A 23,318-nucleotide genomic window follows, 5' to 3' on the forward strand; every position below is an offset into this window, starting at 1 on the left:
CTCAGTACTAGAATTTTTTTATCTGTTTCTGTAAAAATGGTTTGGTTTGTATTTATTTTATAATAAAATGAATATGTCAACTTACAAGATTGAGGAATTTCTTTAATATTAGTCCCATATTTCGGTGTGAAATGCAAACAGCATTGATTTCAAATACACCTTGAAAAATATTTAGTATTATGGCGTATAATTTCTGTATCAATGGTATTGTAGGGTTGATCCTCCTTGTGTTTAGATGCGTGGAAGGTGACTTAGATGACTGCTGGAATGCAGTTCAAAACCCATTCAGGACTCACAGTGGCATTCATAATAGGTGTAGAGTCTTACACTAGGAACACACTGAAAATGCATTTCAACCTGAGGGGTTACATAGCTTGCTGCTTCTAAGTGATCATTTCCTGACATGGGTAGAAAATGGAGAGGCGTGTGTCACTTTTTTTGCATTGTATATTGAGAATTACAGGCTGTAAAGTTCTACTGCAGCTTGTTCCATAGAATCAAATAGATGATGCATTTCAACATATCCAAAGGTGGTTTTTCCACATGTCATTCTTGTGGTTTGTATGTTCAGTTCAGGGATTGTTTTCACATTGTGGGCAGGAGGGAGTGAAAGGCTGGTGTAGCCGCACGGCTACAGAGGGAATTTAGTGTTGCAGTGCTTTGAAAGAGCAAAGGCACAGAACTGCTGAAAACTTCTCTGCCTGGTAGAAGAGACTTTTTGCAGTCTTGCCTATGAGTTGAAATATGCAGTGTTGCTGTGTTTGGAAAGCAAATGTTTGTGACTACACACATTAATTAGCATTCCAGTTTGCTTGAAAGCAACAAAACGGTTTCCAAATACTACTACTGTTTAAGTGGCAGGTCTGTAGAACTCTAGTGGATGAACTGCTTGAACTGCCTCTGGAAATGAAATAAAGATGTCTAACAGCATAGTAGTATATGGATAAGTACAGCTGTGCTTTTAAAAGCTGAGTGCTTATCTGGGAATTTGGTCTGGGTCAGTATGGGTTTTATGAAATGTGCCTTAAGACAACGTGTCTTAAATATCAAGTGAGCTAATTGTATGTTTTACCAAAACCCACCCCCATGGTTGTTTGTAATTCCTGACCTGTGTGCTGGTTTAGTTCTGATTCCTGAAGAATGCTGCTGCCTCGTTCTGTAATAGTCAGGGTTTGGTTTTTTTTGTTGGAGATTTCCAACTGGGTTTTGACTAATTTAATTTAGGTTATGAAGTTTCAAAATGTTCTTCTTCAGCATCCCATAAGGTATCCCACAGCCCTGGGAAGCAGAACTTCTTAGTCTGAAAGGTGATCCAGATTGTTGCTCCCAGTGACTGTCTTGATGGGTTTCATGCCAGGGCAGTGGGGCTAAAGCTGTGCTGGGACAGCCCTGGCAGGCAGCCAGCCAGGGGGGCCCTTCCCTGGGCTTCCTGCCTGCCGCTGTGCCCCCTGCTCCTCTGGGCTTGCACGGGTGGGTGGGCCTGTGATGGGCTGGTGACTCCTGTGTGGGCCTGGGAGCATCCCGGCAGGGTATTGGAGGATCATAGAATCATTTAGGGTGGAAAAGACCTTTAAGATCATAAAGACTAACTGTTAACCCAGGACTGCCAAGTCCACCACTAAAACATGTTTTTTGAACACTTCCAGGGGTGGCGGTTCTACCGTGTCCCTGGGCAGCCTGTTCCAATGCCTGACCACCCTTTGGATGAAGAAATTTTTCCTAATATCCAACCTACGCCTCCCCTGGCGCAACTTGAGGCCGTTCCCTCTTGTCCTGTAGCCTGTTACCTGGGAGAAGAGACTGACCCCCGCCTCGCTACAGCCTCTCGTGTCAGGTAGCTGTGGAGAGCCATCAGCCCCCCCGAGCCCCCTCCTCTCCAGGCTGAGCACCCCCAGCTCCCCCCGCCGCTCCCCACAGGATTGTGCCCCAGCCCCTTCCCCAGCCCCTGCCCGGCTCTGGCCGCGCTCCAGCCCCTCAGCGTCCCTCTGGCCGTGAGGGGCCCAGCACCGAGCCCAGCGTTCGAGGGGCGGCCGCACCGGTGCCGGGCATGGGGGCACGACCGCTGCCCCGGGCCTGCTGGCCACGCTGGCTCTGACACTAGCCACCCATGCGCTGCTGGCCTTCGCAGCCCCCCGGGCACGCCGGGGGCAGCCAGTGAGCCCTGGGGACACCCTGGTGCCCGGTGCCAGTGGGATGTGGCTCCATGCGCTTCATGCCCTGCTTGTGCATGCCCGCAGTCTCCCTGCCCCCGCCGGGCAGGTCATTATGCCACAGGAGCAGGTCAGGTCTGTCAGGGACCTGCCTGGCCTAACCCCGGGCTGGCTGGGCCTGATCCCCCAGAAATTTGGGCTTCCCCCTTCCATGGTGTCTCTGTGTTCCTTTGTGGGCACGCAGAGAAGTTTTTACCATGTAACCTAACACAAGTAGTATGAAAATTGAATTCTAGGGCAGGGGCTTGTTGAGAGCTCCCGTATAATTTCCCTTCTGTCCCCTTAGCTGCCTGTGGGAGATGTGTATGCCTTGCAGCATCTGAGAAACCATCTGTTGAGGAAGAAGCGTGAAACAAAGCAGCAGAGATTGGGCTGGAGGTAAGGGGAATGACAGGACAAAGAGGAGCTTGATGTCTTTGAAACTGTTAATCCCTTGTGCTCTCAGCTTTCTCCAGTCACTTCTGGAAGCAGGATTGCTGCCAGGGGTCATGTTCTCTCCTGGTGCTAGAAGCACCATGCTGCAGTCAGCAAGTAGAAAAGCAGCACAGTCCCAGCTTTCACGTAACTCTCTCAAGCATTGTTCTTTCATGTCCTGGAAGAAGCTTGTTATTTCCTGACACCATAGTAGTTACACCTGAGACAAACCTGCAGACCACAAGCCCTGAGTGAAATTTCCTGTGGAAATGATTCAGTTTGTACTGTTACTTTCAAGCCTGTGTGTTGTATTTTAAATACGGTAACTCCTAGTGGATTGGAATATTCTACTTTGGCTCTGAATTCCGTGCTCTAGGTTTGGGTTTTTTGTGAACTGTCCTCATCCTGTGTGCAAAACTCCTGTGACAAGTTTTTTTCCATGAAACAAATAGCACATTTTTCTTTGCTGTTCTCCTTGTTCTCCCTTGTTCAGGGAATCCATGTTTTTTGTGCAGACCCAGTGTCTGTTGTCCCTCTGTTATCCCACTTCTTGTTCTGCTATTTTCAATATTAAAATCTAACATAATGCTGACTCAAAATTGCAAATCACTTCAGCTTTACCCTCTGCTTTCCTTGTTGTTTATGTTTCTGATGCCACTGCTTGTGCTTTTTCCTGTGTTTCCTGTTTTTACTGAAGTTCAAGAAAAGCAAGCTAATGAAATGTCAGCTGCTTTTTAAAGCATGTCGACCCTGTGCATACATACCCCCTGCCTTTTGCCCACCAGGTTCTCTGTATTCTGAGCAACTCCCTCATTCTGGAAACTTCGGCAGGGCTTGCCTTGGCTTTCAGAGCAGCGTAAGCCTGTTGTCAGCACTAAACAAGCGCATACCTTACCTTGGAGTAGTTCCTGCAGAAGCAGAGGATTGAATTCAGTACAGTGTTCTGTACTGAATTTGCAGTTCTTCAGGGTTTTCTGTAATTTGAGTTCTTATCTGCAATAGTAAATGGAAAGTTCTGCTCGGTCTTGTGTTGTTGCATTTAGAGAATGTCTGGAGGTGGTGTGCTGGCCAAAAAAACCAGACTGCCCACTGCAAGGAGTCCTTGGGTAGGGTGAGCAGTAAGCTCTCTGGGAGGTTGTGTTGTCTCCTTGCCTGAATGTGAGTGAAGCTATTCTAGCTTTTCTGCCCTTGTGAGAGGGCAGCAGGAGTGTTCTTGCCTCCTGGTCTGCAGTATCCAGTAACTAGGTAGTGCAGTTCTGCACATGAGTAAATATTCTGGGTTTTTGTCTGCATCTGTCCCTAGGAAAAGGAGAGAGGCATTAAAAGTTCCTTTAATGGTAGATAATGTTAGCTACCCCAAAGAGCTCATAAATGCTAAAGGAATTAAAAGCATAGGGAGCTCATAGACTGTAGTTACAAATGAACAGTATGCAAACACCCTCACTTATCCTTGATGTTTGTTATTGTTTCAAAATAAGATAATTGCCAGGGGACACCAAAGTAATGCCTTAATTTCAGTGATTGTCTGCAATGTATGAGAGCAATAAATGAGATAAGCTGATACTTCAGCAGTTTTAAATACTTGGATTTAAAATGCTTTATCTCATAACAGTGCTGAATCTTGTAGTTGGTGTGTTTCCAGTTCATTGAGGTCTAAGCAGGAGCGTTGTTGGCAGGCTGCTGGATAGTCAAGGTGCCACGAGTCAAAGCCACAGCAAAACAGGTGAAGGTTAAAAATCCAGAGGCTTTTCAAAACAACTGTTTCCCAATAAAGGCTGAGGAGATCCATAATCACAGAGTATTCTCAGCTGTCGTGTTATGCTGGCAGTTGTATTGAGAAACTAGGACTGGAAGCTTTGGCTTCTACATGAGCTATGTACAGATAGATCCTGGGAGTAAATGATGTGTGGGTGGAGGGGGAAAAGTTTTGGATGAGTGGAGGTGTCCCTATATATGAGGTTCTTCCAGCAGCTTCCTTTTTCCCACCTGCTGCCTGTGTCCCACAGAGGTAAAGCAGTAAGTAGGAAGCTACTAGAAACACCACAAAGGATATCTGTGTGTTGGCTGTAATAGATTCTCCTCAGATCTCTAGGAAGGAGAGAGATCTAATTGCGCTTTTTTTTGGTTTTAATTGCTTTGTTCCTCATTCATGTTTCAGAAGCAATAGAACAGTTCACAAAGCCTTGCTCCCTAATGAGCTCTGTTGTATGGAAATGTCTAGTGAGCGGGTGCATGCTAAAGCCTCTCCCTAACAGCATTGGGACTGGCTGATGGCTCCTGCAGCTGCAAGGTAAAGCACAACTTACTCCTCTTAGTTGCATTCGTTAGGCTCTTGGTGTGCTGCAGACCTTGAACTCGTGCTTTGTGATGCATGCAGCACAGCGCTGAGGAGCGCTCTGGGTGCGTGTGGGTTTGTCGCGGTACGAGTAGCGATGTGCACGTGAAAGGGTATGTTTCTTTTTGGTGTAGGGGTAAAGCAGCTTGGTTGTGATCAACGTGTGTTCTCGGTCCGCTCGTGGAAGAGCGGAGGTAGGGAAGTGTCGTTCTCGGAAACACAGACTGAGTACAATGTGTACGAAGACGGTGCACCTGCACACCCAACTGATGCTGTACTTCACTAACTGGAGGGTTTGCTCATGCGTTCTTCACCAGAGGGGAAAGTAGACAAAAATCTCTTTCATCTTCAAATCGGTTTAACATTGGCTGGGATCAAACCCACTAAAATCAATTAGCTGAAGTACAATGTTACCACAGAACATCACAGTTGGCTTCAGGTTGTGCTGGTGCCTTAAATGTGTGTTTTCTCCTTCACTCTTTCTGAATTTCTTCTTGTTTTAACCCTGAATGTATGCCTGGATCTGTGGGTATCAGCAAGAGCTCTGTAAAACTTTTTGTCCTGAAATTGTACCAATAGTTAGTTTGGTTGTATTTTATGACCCCTGTTTGGTGTTTATGAAATCACAGCCAAGTTTAGTATATTTTAGGAGCTGAGTAAAACGGTAGTTAGAAATTGAAAATTATTCAATTGTGTTTTGTAAATGGGGAGAGATTATCAGGTTCTTGATTTGGTATCATATTTCATATTTTTATGTTGTTCATATTTCATGGTGAAGGATTTCTCAGCCAATTTAAACTAAGATGTAGGGATTAGATTTGTGAGTGCTTCTAGGGGCATGAGAAGTGTCCAGAGACGAGGGTTCAGCTATGTGACGTGTGAAATGCCAAAGAGACAGGCTGGAGCGTTTCCTCTCCTGCCAAGTAGATTTCAGAGAGGAAAAGAGAGAGAGAGAGAATGTAAGCAAACCTGAGTAAATGCTGAGCTCTGTGGCTGGCAATTAATAAAACAGGGAGGATGAATGAGCCATACTATGAAGGAGTCCAGAATTTCTATACATCTGACCTCAAGAAACCTACACCGACAGAAGTGAATTTTTGGCCGTGCACTGGAAGGAGCAGCAGCAGCTCTGGAATTTCCTTTTCTTGCCCACATGTCTGTCTTTGCCTCTCCTTGTTGTGCCTGATAGACAGTTTGTTGGGGCATCCTCAGTGTCTGGATTATGGGCCACCTTTCCAGCCCTCTTTTCACTTGGAATTCTGCTCTGCCTATGGAGATTTTGGCTGCTGTGACCAGGAGAGAGACAACACCATTGCAGCAAAATACTGGGACATCATGGATTATATTGATCCCTGGGAAAATAAGCTGTGTGGAACGTATATCAAAGATATCTTATGTCAGATAAGGCAGAAAAATAGTACACTTGGGACTGAATTGGTAGTCAGCTGAGGTTCTGATAGTCTCTTATAGCAAGCTGTGTTGCTGTGGAAAGAGGTGTGGGAGCAGGGGGAAAGTGGACTGACAGGGTGATGGTACCTAATTCTTGGCATGTGCTTTGTGTAAGGTGCGTCACGTTGTGGTACCTGGCAATATGCAGTGACATTGCCTAGCAATAATTATTTATGAAAGCACTGTCCAATGTGGATGGTGATGGGAATCCTGCTGCTCTGCTCATTTTCTCATAATGAAGGGTAGAGTTACAGGTCAATATTTGTTTTCTGCTTGCAGCTACTAGATGCTGGATTACAATCTCTGGAGTATCAAATGATATGGGAATTATCAGGGAAAGTGTCTGGATCCCTGGGCTGCATGAAGGATGCATTTTGATTGTGTTCCTGCTGAGGATGCTCCAAATGGTGTGGTTGTTAAAGTAGAACAAAATGTAATAAGCAGTGGTTTCACACAGCTGCTGCAAGGTCCCGAGGCTTCAGTCACTGCATTTTCATCAGTGCTGCCTCCCCACCATCCACCTGGCTCACAGAAACAGGCATTGTGCAGTGAGAAAAGACCCAAGGCATGGTTTTTCCTGACTGAGCTCCTCTGCCTCCCTGTAATTAGAGGGCAGGACTGATGTGGCTTTTCAATAACTTAGTCATGCAAAGCTGGATCTACTGCTGGCCGAAACAAAAAGCTGCCAAAAGACACGTCAAGTCTTACTAAGAATGTATAAACCTCTTCTACTTACTATTTCCTTAGCCCTAGAATACCATCTGTGTACCAAAATGTTTCCACCCATTTTTGGATGCTGGCAAGGTTCTGGCATCTCCTTGGGGTGGGGGGAACAACACTCTTTCAGCATCAGGGCTGAAAAAAGTTAGCATCAGGGTTGTTTGTCTACAGTTGCTAAACCAGTAAAAGATATGTTACAGGTTCTAGCAGAACGACCAATATCAGTGTTAGGAAGATTTTTCTACATGTTGCAGGTAGAAAAACCACTATAAAATCACTATTTTTGATTTCTGTGCAACCTGCTCAAGGGGAACCTGCTTCATCAGGGGGTTGGACTAGATGATCTCCAGAGGTCCCTTCCGACCCCGACCGTTCTGGGATTTTGTGATTCTCAGATTGCTGGTCTGGGAGCTGGACTCTGTTCCCACTTATGGAGAGAAATTAAAAATGTTTTCAAAGGTGTTAATGAAGTAATCACTTCTGGACAGAACTGTGAGGAGCTTTAGACTGCAAGTGACTTGTGAACAACAGAGCAGTGAGACAGCTGCAGCTGCATGTTGGTGGGAACGAGGGAGCTTCCCGGGATTCAAAATGCAGCACAGGTTAGGCTCTGCCTACTCTCCCTCACCTTTCCTTGGTGACGCCTTATCAGGCTGTCACCTCTCCTTGTCTTCAAGTCACTTGAGATCAGCACCATGTTCTGTGAATACTATGATATAACCAGAAATTCAACATATTCAGGGGTGTGCGAGTGTATACTGGTGAAAGTGGAAGGGTGAGCAATGGTTAATGGACTCAGTAGCATCAGGGGAGGAACATGCCAGCCAAGTCTTGTTGAATGCCTGCACCTTCAAGAAGGTGAGAACACAAAGACACTTACCTGAAGCTTTGGCTTTTGGTGATGGCACTCAGAGCCTTATGGTGCCCTTCCTCGTTCTGGGAAGTCCTTAAACATGGCAAAAGTTGCGTGGTTCTGTCATCCGGGGGGTGGTCAGGCTGCAGGGACAGGCCCAGGCTTGGGTGAAGTGGCCCTCCTCTGCAGGCTGGGGACTCCTGATGTGGGGAGAGAAGTGCTTCCTTACAGATGGGATGCGTAAGCAACAGAAACTAGCTCTTACTGTGCAGCTTAATAACCAGATGGCAGCAGTGAAAAGTGAGAAACTTAACTGTGCCATCCAAGAGTTGAAAGGGCTTTACAAGTCTTGCCTGTATGTTCTTAGTATGGCCAAAAGACCTCGGATTCTTCTGTGAGCAAAGGGGAGAGTTTGCTATGCTGAGTTTGGAGTGAAGGTCTGTAGCCTTCACGTTAAATGTCCTGCAAAGGCTGCTACTTGCACACATACAAAAAAGTCAGTGCTTGTGTAACTGTCCCAGGTTTTTTTAAGGAACTTTAAGGAAGCAAACTTGTTTAATGAGGCGGAAAAAATACTAATGTACTACTAATGTAGTAGTTCTTCATTCTTTGACCGTCTATATAATTACCTTCCTACGTATGTGCCTAATAAAAACTCTGGATAGACTGTTTCAGACTTTTGGCATGAAAACCAGTACAATAATCTTTCTGCAGAATTTAGCTGCTTCTGTTTTGACTTCTGCATCTTTGTGGTGATTAAAATAGAGGTGGGATTTAAATGGAAATATTTGGTGGAAGTTCTGACCCAGAATCCTTGCAAGAGAAGGAGTTTAAATTCAAGTAGAAATTCAAATACAGTGCCTGATTTTCAGTATTTAACCTATATTTTGCACAGCTAAAAACCTAATGATATTTGAAGGGATATAGTTTTAGATACATAACACTTGAAAATGTTGCCTGCAGTATATTTTTTTCCTGACGATCACATATAGGGTCAGTGGTAGCTACACAAATTGCATAAGATTATATTTACTTATTTGAGTTGGTTTTAAATCTCAACTATAGTCTCAGTGATACTATGCATGCAAGAACATCATCAAAGTTGCACAGCATCAGACCAAAGGTTAATTTACCCTATATATTTAACCAATGCACATCTTTAGCACCTACAAATTCTTCTAGCAGAGTTTCACCTCCTTTTTTAACCTGGCTCATATTAGCTTTATGTGATGGCCCCTCATTTTTCTTCTGGGGGAAAGTGAGCCACATCCAGCTTCTGGTCACTTGTGATATTTACAGACCTCTCTCTGGCTGTTACCCTACTCTGATCGCCTCTCTGCAAGACTGCTCAGTCCTACCTTACCTAGCTGTTCTGTATCTTTGACTGTCCTTGTGACTATTCGCTGTCCTTTTACTGTCCTTGTGGATTTGCTCCCCTAAGTTGCTTTTGGGAAGGGGGATCAGAGCTGCACACAGTGTTGAAGGTGCAGGTGAACCTGTACCCATTTTTTTTTTTTCTTTCTTTCCTAACACTTGATTAGACCTAGGTATGGGCTTAAGTGGCTTAATAAAGTAAAATCTTAAATATACCTGGAAAAGGCAGTGATGCCAGCTGATGTGAAAGATGTGTCCAGATTTGGGACTGCTGGTCTGGAGTACAAAGGTTAACGTTCTCCATGGTGCAAAGGGTTGCTGCAGTAGTGGAGTTAAATTATTCTGTGTCTGTTAAGCACAGGTTACAAAGTACCTAGTTTAAAATCTAGCAGGGGAGACTAAATTTCTAAAAGCAAAAGTAAGACTAGATTGCAAGGAGAAATTCCCTGTCACTTCCTTAAAACCTTGTAGTAGTGGAGAATTCACAGCCTCCATAGATATACCTCCGTTGGGAGTAATGTAGGTGCAGCCAGTTGTGCTTTGGTAAAGGAGACTACTGCTGACCTCAAAATCCTCTTTGACCATATTCTGAGTGACTTTTTACTACTCCACTTCAAAGATGGCTCACCATGTACTCTGCCTTACTAATTTTTCATGTTATTAATCAGTTTGCTTTCATGAAGGTGTCTTGGTTTCTCCTGGATGTGCGTACACAGCCATGTACTTAGTTTCTTTTACTTTCTAGGAATGTTCTCCATATGCTGCACATCTCTATGATGCAGAAAACCCTCGGACGCCTCTAAGAAGCTTCCCAGGACTTTGTTTTGACTACTGCTCTGAGTTTCATTTTAACTGCCACTCTGCCATCAGCCTGCTGACAAGTGATAAGCGCATCCAAGATTGCTGCGAGACAAACAAGACACGCTTTTGCAACCTCATTCATCTACACGATGAGGACTACTGCTTCCCCAATGTTCTGAAGAACACAGCCCTCAACCACAACCTGGGCTCGGTGGTGGAGGACCGCAAAGGCTGCCTCCAGCTCTGTCTGACTGAGGTTGCCAACGGCCTGTGGAACCCGGTGCTCATGGTGCATGCGAATGACCATACCCACCGCGTGTTCATAGCTGAGCAAGTGGGAGTGATCTGGGTCTACCTCCCTGATGGCAGCTGGCTGGAGGAGCCCTTTCTGGATATTAAGAATATAGTGCTGGCTACGTCGTGGAGAGAAGATGAGAGGCTTTCTGGGGATGGCTTTCCACCCCAAGCACAAGTACAATGGGAAATTTTATATCTATTACTCGTACATGGATGAGAACCAAGTGAAAAAGATCAGGATCAGTGAATTGAAGGTTTTGGCATCTGATGCCAACAGAGCTGATCCATGCTCAGAAAGGTACAGTTCATGTTGAATGCCATGACGAGAAATGATTTCTGTGCCCTTGTCCTTCCCCCTTGCAGAACCTGCACGTTCCCGGTCACTCTGATTAGGTGTGTGACTTGGCTGCCATGAAGCTGTCAGAAATGGCTTGGCTCAGGGTCACATAGCAAACTAGAAAAAACCCTGAAAAACGACCCAGGATCTAGGCTTCCGGGTCATCATCTCTCCCCATCTTGCACTCTAAAGAGCGGTAATAGCCTTAAGCCTATTGTGGAATTAACATCTGTGCTAGAAGTGTTATGTCTCGTAGAGAGCAAGCATGCTTCACTACAGTACTATACGTTAATTTTATCTTACATGTGTGTACCTGCCCCATCCCTCAGCTGAGATAAAGTTCATTCTCATTTATGGAGAAGAATTTGTTAATACCAGACTTACATTTCTCTAGCTTTTTTCAATCACCATAAGATTGTTCTGAAGTGCTCCGATTCACCAACTGCTTTTCATATAAGAAAAGCAGAACCCACCTGCCACAATCAAAGCCTAAAGGGCAGCAAGGGTTCCCTCCCTGCAGATGAATGGTAGGCGACAGCCTTATGCTGCACTTGCAGGCAACACGATGTGACTCAGAACTGTATTTGACAAAACCCACAGGTCTATACAGCTGGGAAATCTTGCTTTCTTCTGTAGGAGTGATGCAATGTTTCTGCAGCCTAACGGACGTTCAGTCCTTCCCAGTAGCCACATACATTATTGCTTTCTCTGTTTGTTTGTTTGTGTTTTAAGGAATCTTCTGGAGCTTGAGGAACCAGCTGCAAATCATAATGGCGGGCAGCTGCTCTTCAGTGTGGATGGCTACATGTACCTATTCACTGGGGGTGGAGGGAAGGCTGGAGACCCTTTTGGAAAACTTGGGAATGCTCAAAACAAGTAAGTAGGACGGCAGGTGAAAGCTTTCAGCTTGTTCACAGAGACATAAGGTTTGGAAGTAAGACAATGAGGAAGAATAAAGTAAGAGTGCTTCCCGAAAGTGCTTGTGTATTTGCAAGTCTGTTCAATGCAGTATTCCAAAAATCAAAATTTCATGCTTTGGGAGCTGAGGAAACCCAAGTTGTTTAGAGAGGGGAGAGTCTTCTGTGACTTGAGCAGGTTGTAAGACATATCAGCCACTGGTTTATCTCTTTTGGACAGGTAACTTTTCCTTTGTAAAGGGGGAAGAAGAGAATTCTTTGTGTTTTCAGTTGCTTCTCATGCTGGGGTTTCTTTTTCTATTGTTCTCTTTAGGAGTACTTTGTTGGGGAAAGTCTTAAGGATTGATGTGGATGGAAAAAGCCCTGATGGAAAGCCTTATCGCATCCCTCCTGATAATCCGTTTGTGTCTGATCCCAAGGCCCGCCCTGAGGTTTATGCTTATGGGGTCAGGAATATGTGGCGCTGTGCAGTTGACAGAGGGGACCCTGTCACGGAAAAGGGAAGAGGGAGGATCTTCTGTGGGGACGTCGGGCAGAACAGGTTTGAAGAAATCGACATCATTGTTAAAGGAGAGCAAAGGAAGGATTTGAATGCTATGACACAAAGCTTTGCCACAATTCCTCTTTGGGTAAGGAAGTTTCTTGCAGAAGATTCTTTATTATATGTGTATGTTTAGTGGACTATAGCACCATTTTTCCAGTGAAGCTAAATAATCCAGTGTTAAATGGAGATTGTTTACTTAAGAATTGAAATCCCTTCTCCCCAGCCCTGCAGCATTGGTATGAAATGCTGCCCTGCTTATTCAGGGAATTCCCTGCCATACGCTGCACCGGACAAGCTGTTTAGGGCCAAAGCCTGTGCCTTTTGCAGACAGACAGAGCTTTCCCAGTGAAGTCAGGAAGGCAATGGGTTGTGGTTTAAGTAGAAAAGCAATACCATGTTTTCTTCAGAAGCTCTGAGCTCTGGCTGAGGAGAGTGGACCAAGCTGATGCTGAGATCCTGAAACAAATCCTGTGGTGCAGGCGGTGTGCCCTAGCAAGTAGGGTGCTGCAGCAGAACACCCAAAAACCGTGCTCTGGGTCTGACTGTGGGTGTGATGGACAAACTCACTTGCTGCCTTGAAGAAAGAGTAGATATCGGTAGTCATCTTAAAGCTCTCTGGAAAGCATGGCAGAAGAACTTGGTATTATTATAATGTTTCTTAAGCTGTTGGAAGAACACACTTGGTCTCAAGCTCATGTAGGTGTTTCTGAAACATTTGTGTGAGCGGGCAAGTGTACAATATGTGTTATCAACATTTCTCCTCTGCTATGCTGGTACCAACATGGCACTCAAGTTTTTTTGTTTGGTTGGTTTTTTTGCTAGCCCAGTCTCAACTGACAAAACTGGATTAGATTTTGCCGTTAATCTTTATTTTTTTAAATGAATACTTTTATGATTTTTATCCACATCATTAAGGACAAGCTACTTGATCCAGGGGAAGAAAAATGAGGACAAGACTAAAATTTTGTGGGATCTCATATTCAACCTGAGAAAGGGCTGAATTCAATTTTAACATTGACAGAGGCAAAGCCTTTATTTCATGTCTCGTGACATAAAAAGGAGGTAGCACACTTATCCATGTTCTGTGCTGAGGCTGTCAGCAAACCTATGAAGCTATTGAGTTAACTTGCAATTGTTTGATCTTATTACCTTCTTAAAAAAAATACTGGAATTTGTAAAGACTGTCCCTGCTAAAATGACTGGTGCAATCACACACCTGTAAGATAATACTTCCTGCAGGCTGTTACCTTTCTGCATTGCTTGCTTGATGCAGGCAGTCTTGGTCCTGTGTGTTATTGAAGCTCATCATTACTAAGTCTTGATAAGCAACTACACAGAGAGCTCCTTAGAGCCCCTGGGTCTGCTCAGTCCTGGAGCAAATGACTGAAATTTAACTACACTGTTTGTTCAACGGTTACTGGTCCTTCTAGTAACCTTTGTGCACATCGGTGTCACTGAGCGATTGCTTTTTGATGCTCTCTGGATGTAACTTTTCTTACTTTTTATTCCTCTGTGTTTAACAGATGACATCCTTCCGATATTTGCATATGGCCGCAACGTGGGGAAGTCAGTTACTGGAGGTTATGTATACAGAGGATGTGAATCGCCCAGTTTGAATGGCCTTTATATTTTTGGTGATTTCATGAACGGGTGAGACTAATTATTTTCTCTACAACTCCCATTTTGTACCCACATTTGCCTTACCAGGGCAAATAAGCATTTTGGAACAACCCAAAACCTTTTGAGCTGCAGTAAATGAGAATCTCAGGCGTCTGCCTATTAGATGAAGCTCTCTGTTTGACTATTATAGCAACATTTTGGTTGGAATCTAACTTTCCTCCAATTTAGAAACCTTAGGATAGGTTTGCTTCTGTTCAGGTCTGTTTTTCCAAAAGACAACCATTAAAGCCCGTCAACAGTCAGGGTCTCCACTGACTTTTTTTTTTTTTTTTTTTAGTGATGCATGATTTTGACAGGAACTAATCTTGATAATGGAAACATAAAACATAAGGTTTTATTTTTCATGTAGTCAACTTATGGCTTTGCGGGAAGATGAGAAGACAAGTAAGTGGAAGAAGCAAGATATCTGCATTGGCAGCACAAGAGCTTGTGCTTTCCCTGGAATGATCAGTTCTTACAGCAAATTCATCATCTCATTTGCTGAGGATGAAGCAGGTAGGTATCGTGCTAGCCATATTGGAAACTGTACTGTCAGTTCTGTATTGCAGGGCAAATGTGTAAAGTTACGTTGCTCCTCACATGTTACTAGAGAGCAGGCACTGCAAAACAGGCTTGTGGCTATCTCAGCACAGCAGGTGGGGTTAGTATGTGGTTCCGAGAGGTCTCCTGCCCTGGGAGGCTATCGGAGATCGGCTTGATGGAGAGCTCAGGAGACAGATCCTCATGTGAACTTTCAGTCTGAATACTCCAAGTTCTGTAAGAAGTTTGAACTCCTGTTTGTTTCAGCCTTTCTCTGTCATTTTGTTTCTGACAGAGCGCTGTGTAATGTAAAACGTGGCTGCAAGTTTTTTGAGAACATGATGTGCTTTACTGAACTCTGATGCTTCACAATTCAGCAGAAAAGAGATTTGCTTGTAATTAAAAGATCCTAGAACATCTGGCTAGTCTGTTCTGTCAAAGATGCAAGGAGATGCAGGCTTTGTGAAATAGGTACAATTTTTAACTGTTCTAACAACATATGGAGTGAATGGATGTTACATGTCTCTTTTATTGGTTGTTCTAGAAACCAATATGGTGTCATCATGTAATTTAAAAGACATGTAATCATGTAATTTAAAAAACAACAGTTTTGCCTCTTTTGCAAGATAATATGATTTGCCTGGATATTGTGCCAGTAGGTGTTGAAGGGAATGCACGACGAGTAGTTGCTCTTCTCAGCAACTGTACAGGGATAAGAAGGTTCTGTCTTCCATGGATTAGCTAATTTAGTTCTTACTGGTTTTGGTTGGGGTTTTTTGGTAAGACTCTGAAGCTGGCTAAATATTTGCTGTGTGTTCTTCCCCTCTGTTTGTAGCTTCTGGCTGCTGCTTTGGTACAAACAGGTTTAAAAATTACATATTTATACAGAGGAAAGTAACTTTGGGAGAGCTGCTGACATGAGGTAATGAAGGTCCTGCTCAGGCACTGTGCTTGATTGAGAGGTGCTGGTTCTGTGTGGAACCCTGCTGCAACCAAGAGATCATTTGGGGTTCTGGGAGCCTCCCTGCACAGGCCAGGGTGAGACCAAAGCCCGCTTCTTGGAAGTCAGACACAGCTAAGGGAGTGACTGAAGGGGGTTTCTTTTCTAATCACATGAATTAGTGAAGAGCCAGGAAAGGGAGGGAAATGGAGAACTGGGATTCAGCTTGGACACTTGAACCTGAGACCATTTTTCTTTTTTCACTTCCATTTAGGTGAGCTGTATTTTATGTCTACTTCTTATCCCAGTGCCTATGCACCACATGGATCGCTCTACAAGTTTATTGATCCTGCAAGGTTAGTAATTAAAGAAGTTTTGTCCATGCCAAGTTCTTCTATCATTGCCATACACCCTCCAGCTATCACAGTAGAAAGAATACCAAGTACTACTGATACATGACCTCGCTGAGCTCCACATCCAGTCTTCGTTTTTTGTTCACCCACCATATATTTGGTGCAACTTTAATCAGTTTTAGCAAAGTTATTCCTCAGTCATCATGTTTACACACCCAGAAATAAACAGAGTTCAGATACCTGAAAGGTCTGGAGCAGTAAGGATTAAAATAATGTCTCCTTAGCTGCATATCTGAAGTATAATGCAGTGGTCTTTTAAAAATGACAGTCCGCATCCTTGAGGGTCATGACATCAAATATCTGCGATGCACTTTCATATAAATAAATAAAATGAAGTCCACAGTTTAGTTTTCTTTACAAAGAAGAGTGAGACCTGGTGGTTCATGCGGTGTTCAAATACTAATTGGAGCCTGAACCTAAGTTTTTCCAAGCAAAATTTTTTTCCCCATTGAGCAATTATCCCTGCTAAAGTCTGTTTTTACAATAATAAGCATGCTTATGTAATTTCTTCCCCTCCCAAGCTTTTGGATCTTGCTAAGAAGCGTTAAATGACTTTCAAATCACCCTGTAAAGTATATACAGTACTAATGTGTCCGTGCTGTTGCTGAGATCTCAGACGCTTAACAAAATGAAGAAAATGAATTATGGTTTTTTAGGAAGTGAAATTCAAAGCTAGATAGTTAAACTGTACCAAGGTGATGGGAATAGGAACTTGAGTCCTTTACTTGCTGTAACTACTTGAGGGGACTCCTGCCTTTAACAGCTTATTGTCTGTCAGGAAGCTTTTGAACTGCATTAACTGTGACTGACCAAAATGTAACATTTTCATCTTTTAAAAAAATAGTAATTTGTGAGCTAGCATAAATATTGAGAGCTTGAGCATGCTTTATTTCACAAAAAATAGCCCTGCAGTCCCTATGCCACTCCTTAAAGTGCCATGAAGACTATCAGGATGACAAATCCTCTCCTTTTTCCCACTGTAAAGGGAGAAATACAGCTTACTGTTTCGCAAGCAGCCTGCGGGAGCCTTTCCAGGAGGCTGCCTGCCTGAGGACTGGTGTGCATTAATGCACCATGGTATGATGCCTCCGTGGGGTACAGCAAGCCCCTGCCAGGAGTGCAATGGTTTCACTGCTCAGAAGGGCTTTCTGGAAAGAAGCCAGCTGTTCTCTGTGCTTTTGGAGCTTCATATCCATCACTTGTAGAACAGGACCAGGCACTAATTCCCTTGACTCCTTGGAATTTATTCTTGCATTTTCTGGTTCCCTTAGCCCAGATGCTGCTCTGCTCAGCTTTGCCCTTGTCTGTTTGCTTGAGTGCTTTCTTTGCAAGCTTGTCCAAGGTGTGCAAAGCACTGACTGCTCCTCTGGAGGCTGTTTGCTTGGTCCTGGAGCAGAAAGTCCTGACACCTCCAGATCCTGGGTTGTACTCTGGCCTCCTGACTGGGTGGAGGTTTTTCCTTTCTCCTTTGCATTTTAATGCTGTTTATGGGATTCTTCTGTTTCTGTCTCGTTGTGAGCGGTGGCTCCTCTGATGGTTACAGTCTCAGTCTGTCCAGCCCAGATGCTCCCTGCTCCTTGCCTGCAATTCAGCAAGCACGCTGGCAAGGGCACCAAGCCACACAAATTCCTGCTTCAGAATGTTGGCAAGGCCCTGCCATTGACCTGATGGCAACTAAAAGTTCCCTAGGAACCTCCCAGGAAACCTGATGGCAGCAGTACCCCGTGTCCCCGCGTCAGCTTGCCACTCCATCAGTGCTCTTGGAGACAGCAGAGGGGCTTGGATGCCGCTGCCTGGACCAGCACCAAATCTCTTCAGTCAGGAGCAGAAGGAAGAGGTGTTAGAAGGTGCTTTAAAAGTAAGGAGAGAGAAGAGAAAAAAACCCCACACCACGCCTCACAAACCCCCCCAAAAGCAATGCCAGCAACCCTAGCAATCCTTGCTTGTCTGGAGGAAGCACTGGGCTGTTACCCCTGTCTGAAGGAGAATGCTAATCACAACAAAATGGGATGCCTTAGGTCATGTTTTGCTTTGTGTTGTGCCGTCAAGCATGCCAAATTGGAAGAGCCTGTTGTTATTTCTCCTACAGTAGTTCCCTTAGTGGGTAACAGAAAACACAGGTCTGTTGCTCTTTGTGCCCCCCCCCCCCCGCCCCCTTCCTGTCATTTAACATGTGACAGCTTTACCTCAGGGAAAATGTGCTTTTTTTGGAGGTGCTTTTGTTCTGTGGGAAGCTGTCAGGGAACAGCAGGAGAGAGACATGTTGTATACACTTTCTTTGCAGTTGTTGCTTCCTCCCTCTTTGCCTGTTCCTTTCCTTTCTCACCCCTCTTGCTGCACCACTATCTTGTGTCCAAAGCAGCACCTTTTGAAGGCCACGCAAACTTCCATGAGGATGTTCCATGCATCCACCAGGCTTCTAGAAAACAGCGTTGTGCTGTGCCTCCAGCAGCAGGACACATAGCTGAACACACCTAATCAGCACTCTTGAATTCAGTGATGGGCTACAAGTTCATGCAGGCAGGTCAGCATCCCACACACAAACAAACCAGCTATCGGTGTTGGATAAAGACCATCCACGCTGCATGATGACAGAAAGTTGACCAGAGGGATGGTAGGAGAGAAGCTGCAACCTTCCAGCTGCTATTGTTACTCAGACAGGGATTTTATGGCTAGCAGCCCTGAGTTAGGCTCTTAAATTCTGCCTGTGTTACACTCTAGGTGCCTAAAATGCTTTCATGCCTCTTCCAGCAGAGGCAAATGACAACGGGGGATTAATGTGTGCGTCAGGAATAAGTAAACTTCCGTAACAATCTCTCAGATACCTGCATATGGCTTTCTGTTTTTCAAGGAGAGCTCCACCCGGGAAGTGTAAATACAAGCCTGTTCCTGTGAAAACAAAGAGTAAACGGATACCATTTGTTCCACGTGCAAGTAAGTTGTTATGATTTAATATTACTGACAAGCAAAACATACAACCATCTTGCAGGCATGTGACTGAAATCTTTAGCAGTCTTCAAAACCAAAGCACCGAGCAGGAGCAATCTTGAAGTCAGGTTATCAGATTTAACGTGTGCTTTTTTTTAAATCCCAGTCTCTGATATTTTTTTTGTAAGTGTTGCCAAGTAATAGTGTAGATGGGCATCACAAGGGAACTGGTGGCTTTGATGCAGGCATTGGATTTTGTCCGGGAAGTTCTGTGCACCTGTCTCTGGCTCTGTGACACACTCCTTGAGTCAAATAATCCACTCTCCATAAATCTAGGGGAGTCAGTCTTCCTTTCTCCTGGCCTTTTTCTGTCCTACATCCTATGCAGCTAGGCTTATTGTTGACTAGAAGCAGTGTTTAGCAAGTTGAGGTTATCTTGTCTGGGATTTCCAGGTGTTAGTGTGGCATGAAAAATTCATATTGTTAAGTCTGCCAGAGAAGTGTGCAAGGTTTCATCACATTCTGTCTGGATTTAATTTCCTTAAATATATATTCATCATTTCTAAAATTAAGCAGACTTTTATTTCCAAGAAACCCACGCCTTTTTTGATAGAAGAGGTTTATATATGTGTAGTTCTTCTTTCAGAATGTCAGCTCTTTTTCCTAACTGTAGCTCTAATAAGGGTTTATATCAGTCATATCTCTGAATTAGCCTTTTGCCTTAAAGCAGAGATGCTGAACCATGTTAATTACTTTCCTCAGAGACTGTCCTTGAGCTGCTTAATGAACCTTCAACAACCGAGCCTCCAAAAATATCTTCTACCTCCACTGCAGCCGTCCCACCAGTTTCTTCCAAGAAAGCTAAAAAGACCCCACCCACCAAAACAAAAGCATCAACAGTGAAATCGGCTCCGTCTGGTAAAAAGAGGCAAAAAATCAAAGCTGAGGCTAAATCTCGCAAGCCAAAGCGGGAAGAAAAGGTTGCACACGTTTCTAGAACTACACCAGCAACACCTTTGTCAAAAAGGAAGAGCTCATACCTAACCAGAACCAAGAAGCCTCTTCCAAAGAAGGCAGCACCAGCTAAGGAAGAACTGGGAAAGAAGGAGGAGAGCAGGTTAAGCAGCCACTTTTGAAGCTCAGTGATGTCCCAGAAAAAGTGACTTATAAGATGGTGAAACAAATGTTTTGAATAGTGGCCAAATCAAAGGGAATCAGCTGACTTGCTATGCCAGTGCTCCCAGGTGTGCCTCCTTTAATGTCAGTGCTAGCAGCCTCTATGCATGTTCTATTAAACCTCAACAGCACCAGCCTCCTAATATTAGCTTTCTTTGCAAATCCTGCCATGATGTCCTTTTTCTGACATAAGTAGTTATGAGGACATTCACTGGTAAGATTTGGTTGTGTATGGCTGTCTAATAAATCCAAGTGCCTCCAACTTTCAGGACTTGCGTCTTTTTTCCAAGAGTATGGAATAGACATGGCGATGACCTCACCTTTCCTTTTTTTTTGTGTGTTCTTCAACTGAAATGCAGTGAAAAGTATATCTTAAGAGTAGTTGTCTTTTAGACAATGAAATTATATATATATATATTCTTTTAAGCAGTATTTTTTCAAGGTATGGATCACCTGCAGGTGTTCCGAAGGATTCAGTAAGGGCTGGAAATGTTCAGCAGATCTTTAAAATGAACAAAATCAAAGCAGCAGGAACCAAGAAACCCTCCAAAATCCTAGTTACAGCTGAGCAATTGGATGAAACCATCATCTAGCTTCCAACTGAAAGTAGATTGGATTCTGTCCTGGAGAGCAGCCCTTGACCAGCAGGTAAGGGCCGGTGCAGGGTTACTGGCTGCAGCTCGCCCTGGCTGAGCCTCTTCCCTGGGAGCAGATGAACTGGAGGGGTGTGGGGTCCTGCTGGCCTGGCAGTAGCGGTGCCCCTTCATACCTGGAGCACACTGTGAAATTAATTTGGGAGGAGCGGCTGACAGACCAGAAGGCTGCGCTGCCGTTTAGGCTGGAGAGTTGGGTGGAGGAACCTGATGCAGTTCAACCAAGGCAAGTGTAGGGTCCTGCCCCTGGGGAGGGACAACCCCACGCACCAGCACAGCTGGGGCTGCCCTGCTGGGAGGCAGCTCTGCGGAGAAGGACCTGGGAGTGCTGGCGGGCAGCAGGTTGCCCATGAGCCAGCAGTGTGCCCTGGTGGCCAAGGAGGCCGGTGGGATCCTGGGGGGCATTGGGAGCAGCGTGGCCAGCAGGGCGAGGGGGGTGACCCTCCCCCCCTACTCTGCCTGGCGAGGCCACACCTGCAGTGCTGTGCCCAGTGCTGGGCTGCCCAGGTCAAGGGAGACGGGGAGCTACTGGAGAGGGTCCAGCGGGGGCTGTGAAGATGATGAGGGGGCTGGAGCATCTCCCTGCTGAGGAAAGGCTGAGAGCGCTGGGGCTGTTCGGCCTGGAGAAGGCCGAGGGGGATCTTATCACTGCATACAAATGTCTTCAGGGCGAGTGTCAAGGGGACGGGGCCAGGCTCTGTTCAGTGGTGCCCAGCGACAGGACAAGGGGCAACGGGCACAGACTGCAGCACAGGAGGTTCCTTCTGATCATAAGGAATAACTTTGTTACCTTGAGGATGACAGAACACTGGGACAGGCTGCCGAGAGGCTGTGGGGTCTCCTGCTCTGGAGACATTCAAACATCTACCTGGATGTGACTCTGTGGAACCTGCTTCAGCAGGGGTTGGACTAGATGATCTCCAGAGGTCCCTTCCAACCCCGACCATTCTGGGATTCTGTGCAAGGAGAACGGGGAGAGCGGGGACCACGGGGTTGCGTTCCCCCCGGTGGAAGCGCACCGGGGCAGCAGACATCTTCAGCGTTCCTTTGCAGAGCGGAGCCGGGGCCTGCCTGGGGCTGCAGCCCTGGGCCTAGGAGGCAGCCAAAGCCCCCGGCACCGCTTTGCAAGCTCAGGTGACGCTTGTCTCCGTACCGCCAGCAGCAGCGCCCGGCAGCGCGGTGCCTCCATGGAGCCCCCCCCGCGCGGCTGCGCCCCCCTCCCGCGCAGGCGGCTCCGCAGCCCCACTCTCCGCTCGCTTCGGGCGGGAAAAAGAAACCGCGCAGGAGCAAAAGCGCGGGAAGGCCCCAGCGAGGATCGAACTCGCGACCCCTGGTTTACAAGACCAGTGCTCTAACCACTGAGCTATGGAGCCACCTATCACTTCCAGCCCTGCCGACGGCTCCTGGCCCTCTCCGCCGGCCGCCTCCCCGCGCTGCTGCCCGGCTGGGGGCTGAGGGGCGCGGCGCTCCGGCCGCGGCGTTCGGCACCCCCCTTGCTCCGCGAACGTGGCGGGGTCCCCCGGCGGGCCCGGCGCGGCACCCGCCGGCTTGCCTGCCCCTTGGTAGGCCGCGGGCTGCGCCTCAGGCCCCGGCAGTGGCAATACCCGCCGAGCTCTCCACCCGGGCCTTGCCCGCAGAGCCGCGGAAGCCCCCCCGGGTTTCCTCACCACCGGGCGGCGTGCCCCACCGGGCCTCTGCCCCTCGGGGCTGCCCGGGGGCAGCACCCCCGGCCCGGAGCCAGGCCCTGAAATGCTCCCCGGGGGAGCAGCTGCCCGCGGCGGGGGGTGACCCCGCATCCCAGCCGGCACCCCCCAGCCGGCCGGCGCTGCCGGGGGTAGCTGAGGGGCCTTCCCCTATCGGCGGGTGGGGGCCTGCCGCAAATTGAGGAGAAAGCCGGCGCTGCACCGAGAATTGCGTGTTTCGGTGGCAAATGGAGGCTGGTGAGGGGATTGCTGGAAGGATCGCTGCGAGTTCTCCGGCCATCCAGCGGTGCCCTCCGTGCTGTGGAGGAGGGGGCAGGCTGCTCCCTGTGGTGGGGGCCGGTCCAAGATTTTGGGAGGTAAGGCTGTGTAGTTTTGTGCAAAATGAAATAATAATAATAAAAAAGTTTAAACGGAGAGATTGTAATCAAATTGGCGTGGTAAAATTTCCTCAGGTTTTCTGAAATGTCACAGAAAAAGGGGTTTAATTTTCTTGGAAGTAACCCACAAGTCTCGGTTTGCTAGAGTGCAAACCCAGCGGCAAGACAGGTATTGTGTAGCCTTAGTTTCTCTCTTCATTTTTACAGAGCAAGGAAGTTTGAAACCATTGAAGACTTTCTCCTTTCCTTTGCATAAGAGAGCGTGCGGCCCTCGGTGACAGTTTAGGTGAAGGTGAAAAGGTAAGCTGTGGAGAGGAAACTGAGACACACCGCTGTGGGGTAATAAATCTGAGCAGTTCTGCTGCACACGGGGCTCACGTTCAAGGAAAGCAGACATGATTTGCTGGGTGCAAGCCTGAAGCTGCGTGTGACCTGAAGTAAAGCTCCTTGAAATGAGAATAGACTGAAAAAGCTGCATTAAGGAGTTAAAAGACCTTTCATCCATCCCACACTCCACAAATCACAAACTAGGTCAACTTCCTCTTTTTTTTTTAATGGTTTGGGTTTTTTTAAATTTTATTTTTTTATTTCAACTTCTCTTTAAACGGATACGATCTCTGTGGACAAAGTAGACCAGTTCTGCTGAACTCTGTCTTCTTGTTTATGTAAGACGCTAAA

The 23,318-nt window shown here is 46.1% G+C and overlaps 1 protein-coding gene, 1 long non-coding RNA gene and 1 other non-coding gene across 3 annotated transcripts in view; 2 read left to right on the forward strand and 1 right to left on the reverse strand.

Moving 5' to 3' along the window:
- The first annotated feature begins 1,627 nt into the window (after window positions 1-1,627).
- Window positions 1,628-20,163, forward strand: HHIPL2 (HHIP like 2). Its single transcript, XM_056357699.1, is given in 12 exon segments — window positions 1,628-1,834; window positions 4,783-6,358; window positions 10,099-10,588; window positions 10,590-10,751; window positions 11,523-11,666; window positions 12,021-12,277; window positions 12,280-12,336; window positions 13,775-13,901; window positions 14,281-14,426; window positions 15,665-15,746; window positions 18,655-18,737; window positions 19,494-20,163. Coding segments are annotated over 11 exon segments (2,304 nt in total). The 5' UTR covers window positions 1,628-1,834; window positions 4,783-5,976; the 3' UTR covers window positions 19,868-20,163.
- A 1,697-nt stretch (window positions 20,164-21,860) lies between these two features.
- TRNAT-UGU (transfer RNA threonine (anticodon UGU)) lies at window positions 21,861-21,933 on the reverse strand. The gene has a single exon. It is a non-coding gene; the product is annotated as a tRNA-Thr (tRNA).
- Window positions 21,934-22,134: 201 nt separating this feature from the next.
- The window catches only part of LOC130157634 (uncharacterized), a 44,332-nt gene continuing 43,148 nt past the window's right edge, over window positions 22,135-23,318 (forward strand). Inside the window, exons 1-2 of the long non-coding RNA XR_008824961.1 lie at window positions 22,135-22,619; window positions 22,848-22,940. This is a non-coding gene — a long non-coding RNA (uncharacterized LOC130157634). The remainder of the gene's footprint in view (window positions 22,620-22,847; window positions 22,941-23,318) is intronic.

The sequence above is a fragment of the Falco biarmicus genome, chromosome 12 (genome assembly GCF_023638135.1).
Source record: "Falco biarmicus isolate bFalBia1 chromosome 12, bFalBia1.pri, whole genome shotgun sequence".
Classification (NCBI taxonomy): domain Eukaryota; kingdom Metazoa; phylum Chordata; class Aves; order Falconiformes; family Falconidae; genus Falco; species Falco biarmicus.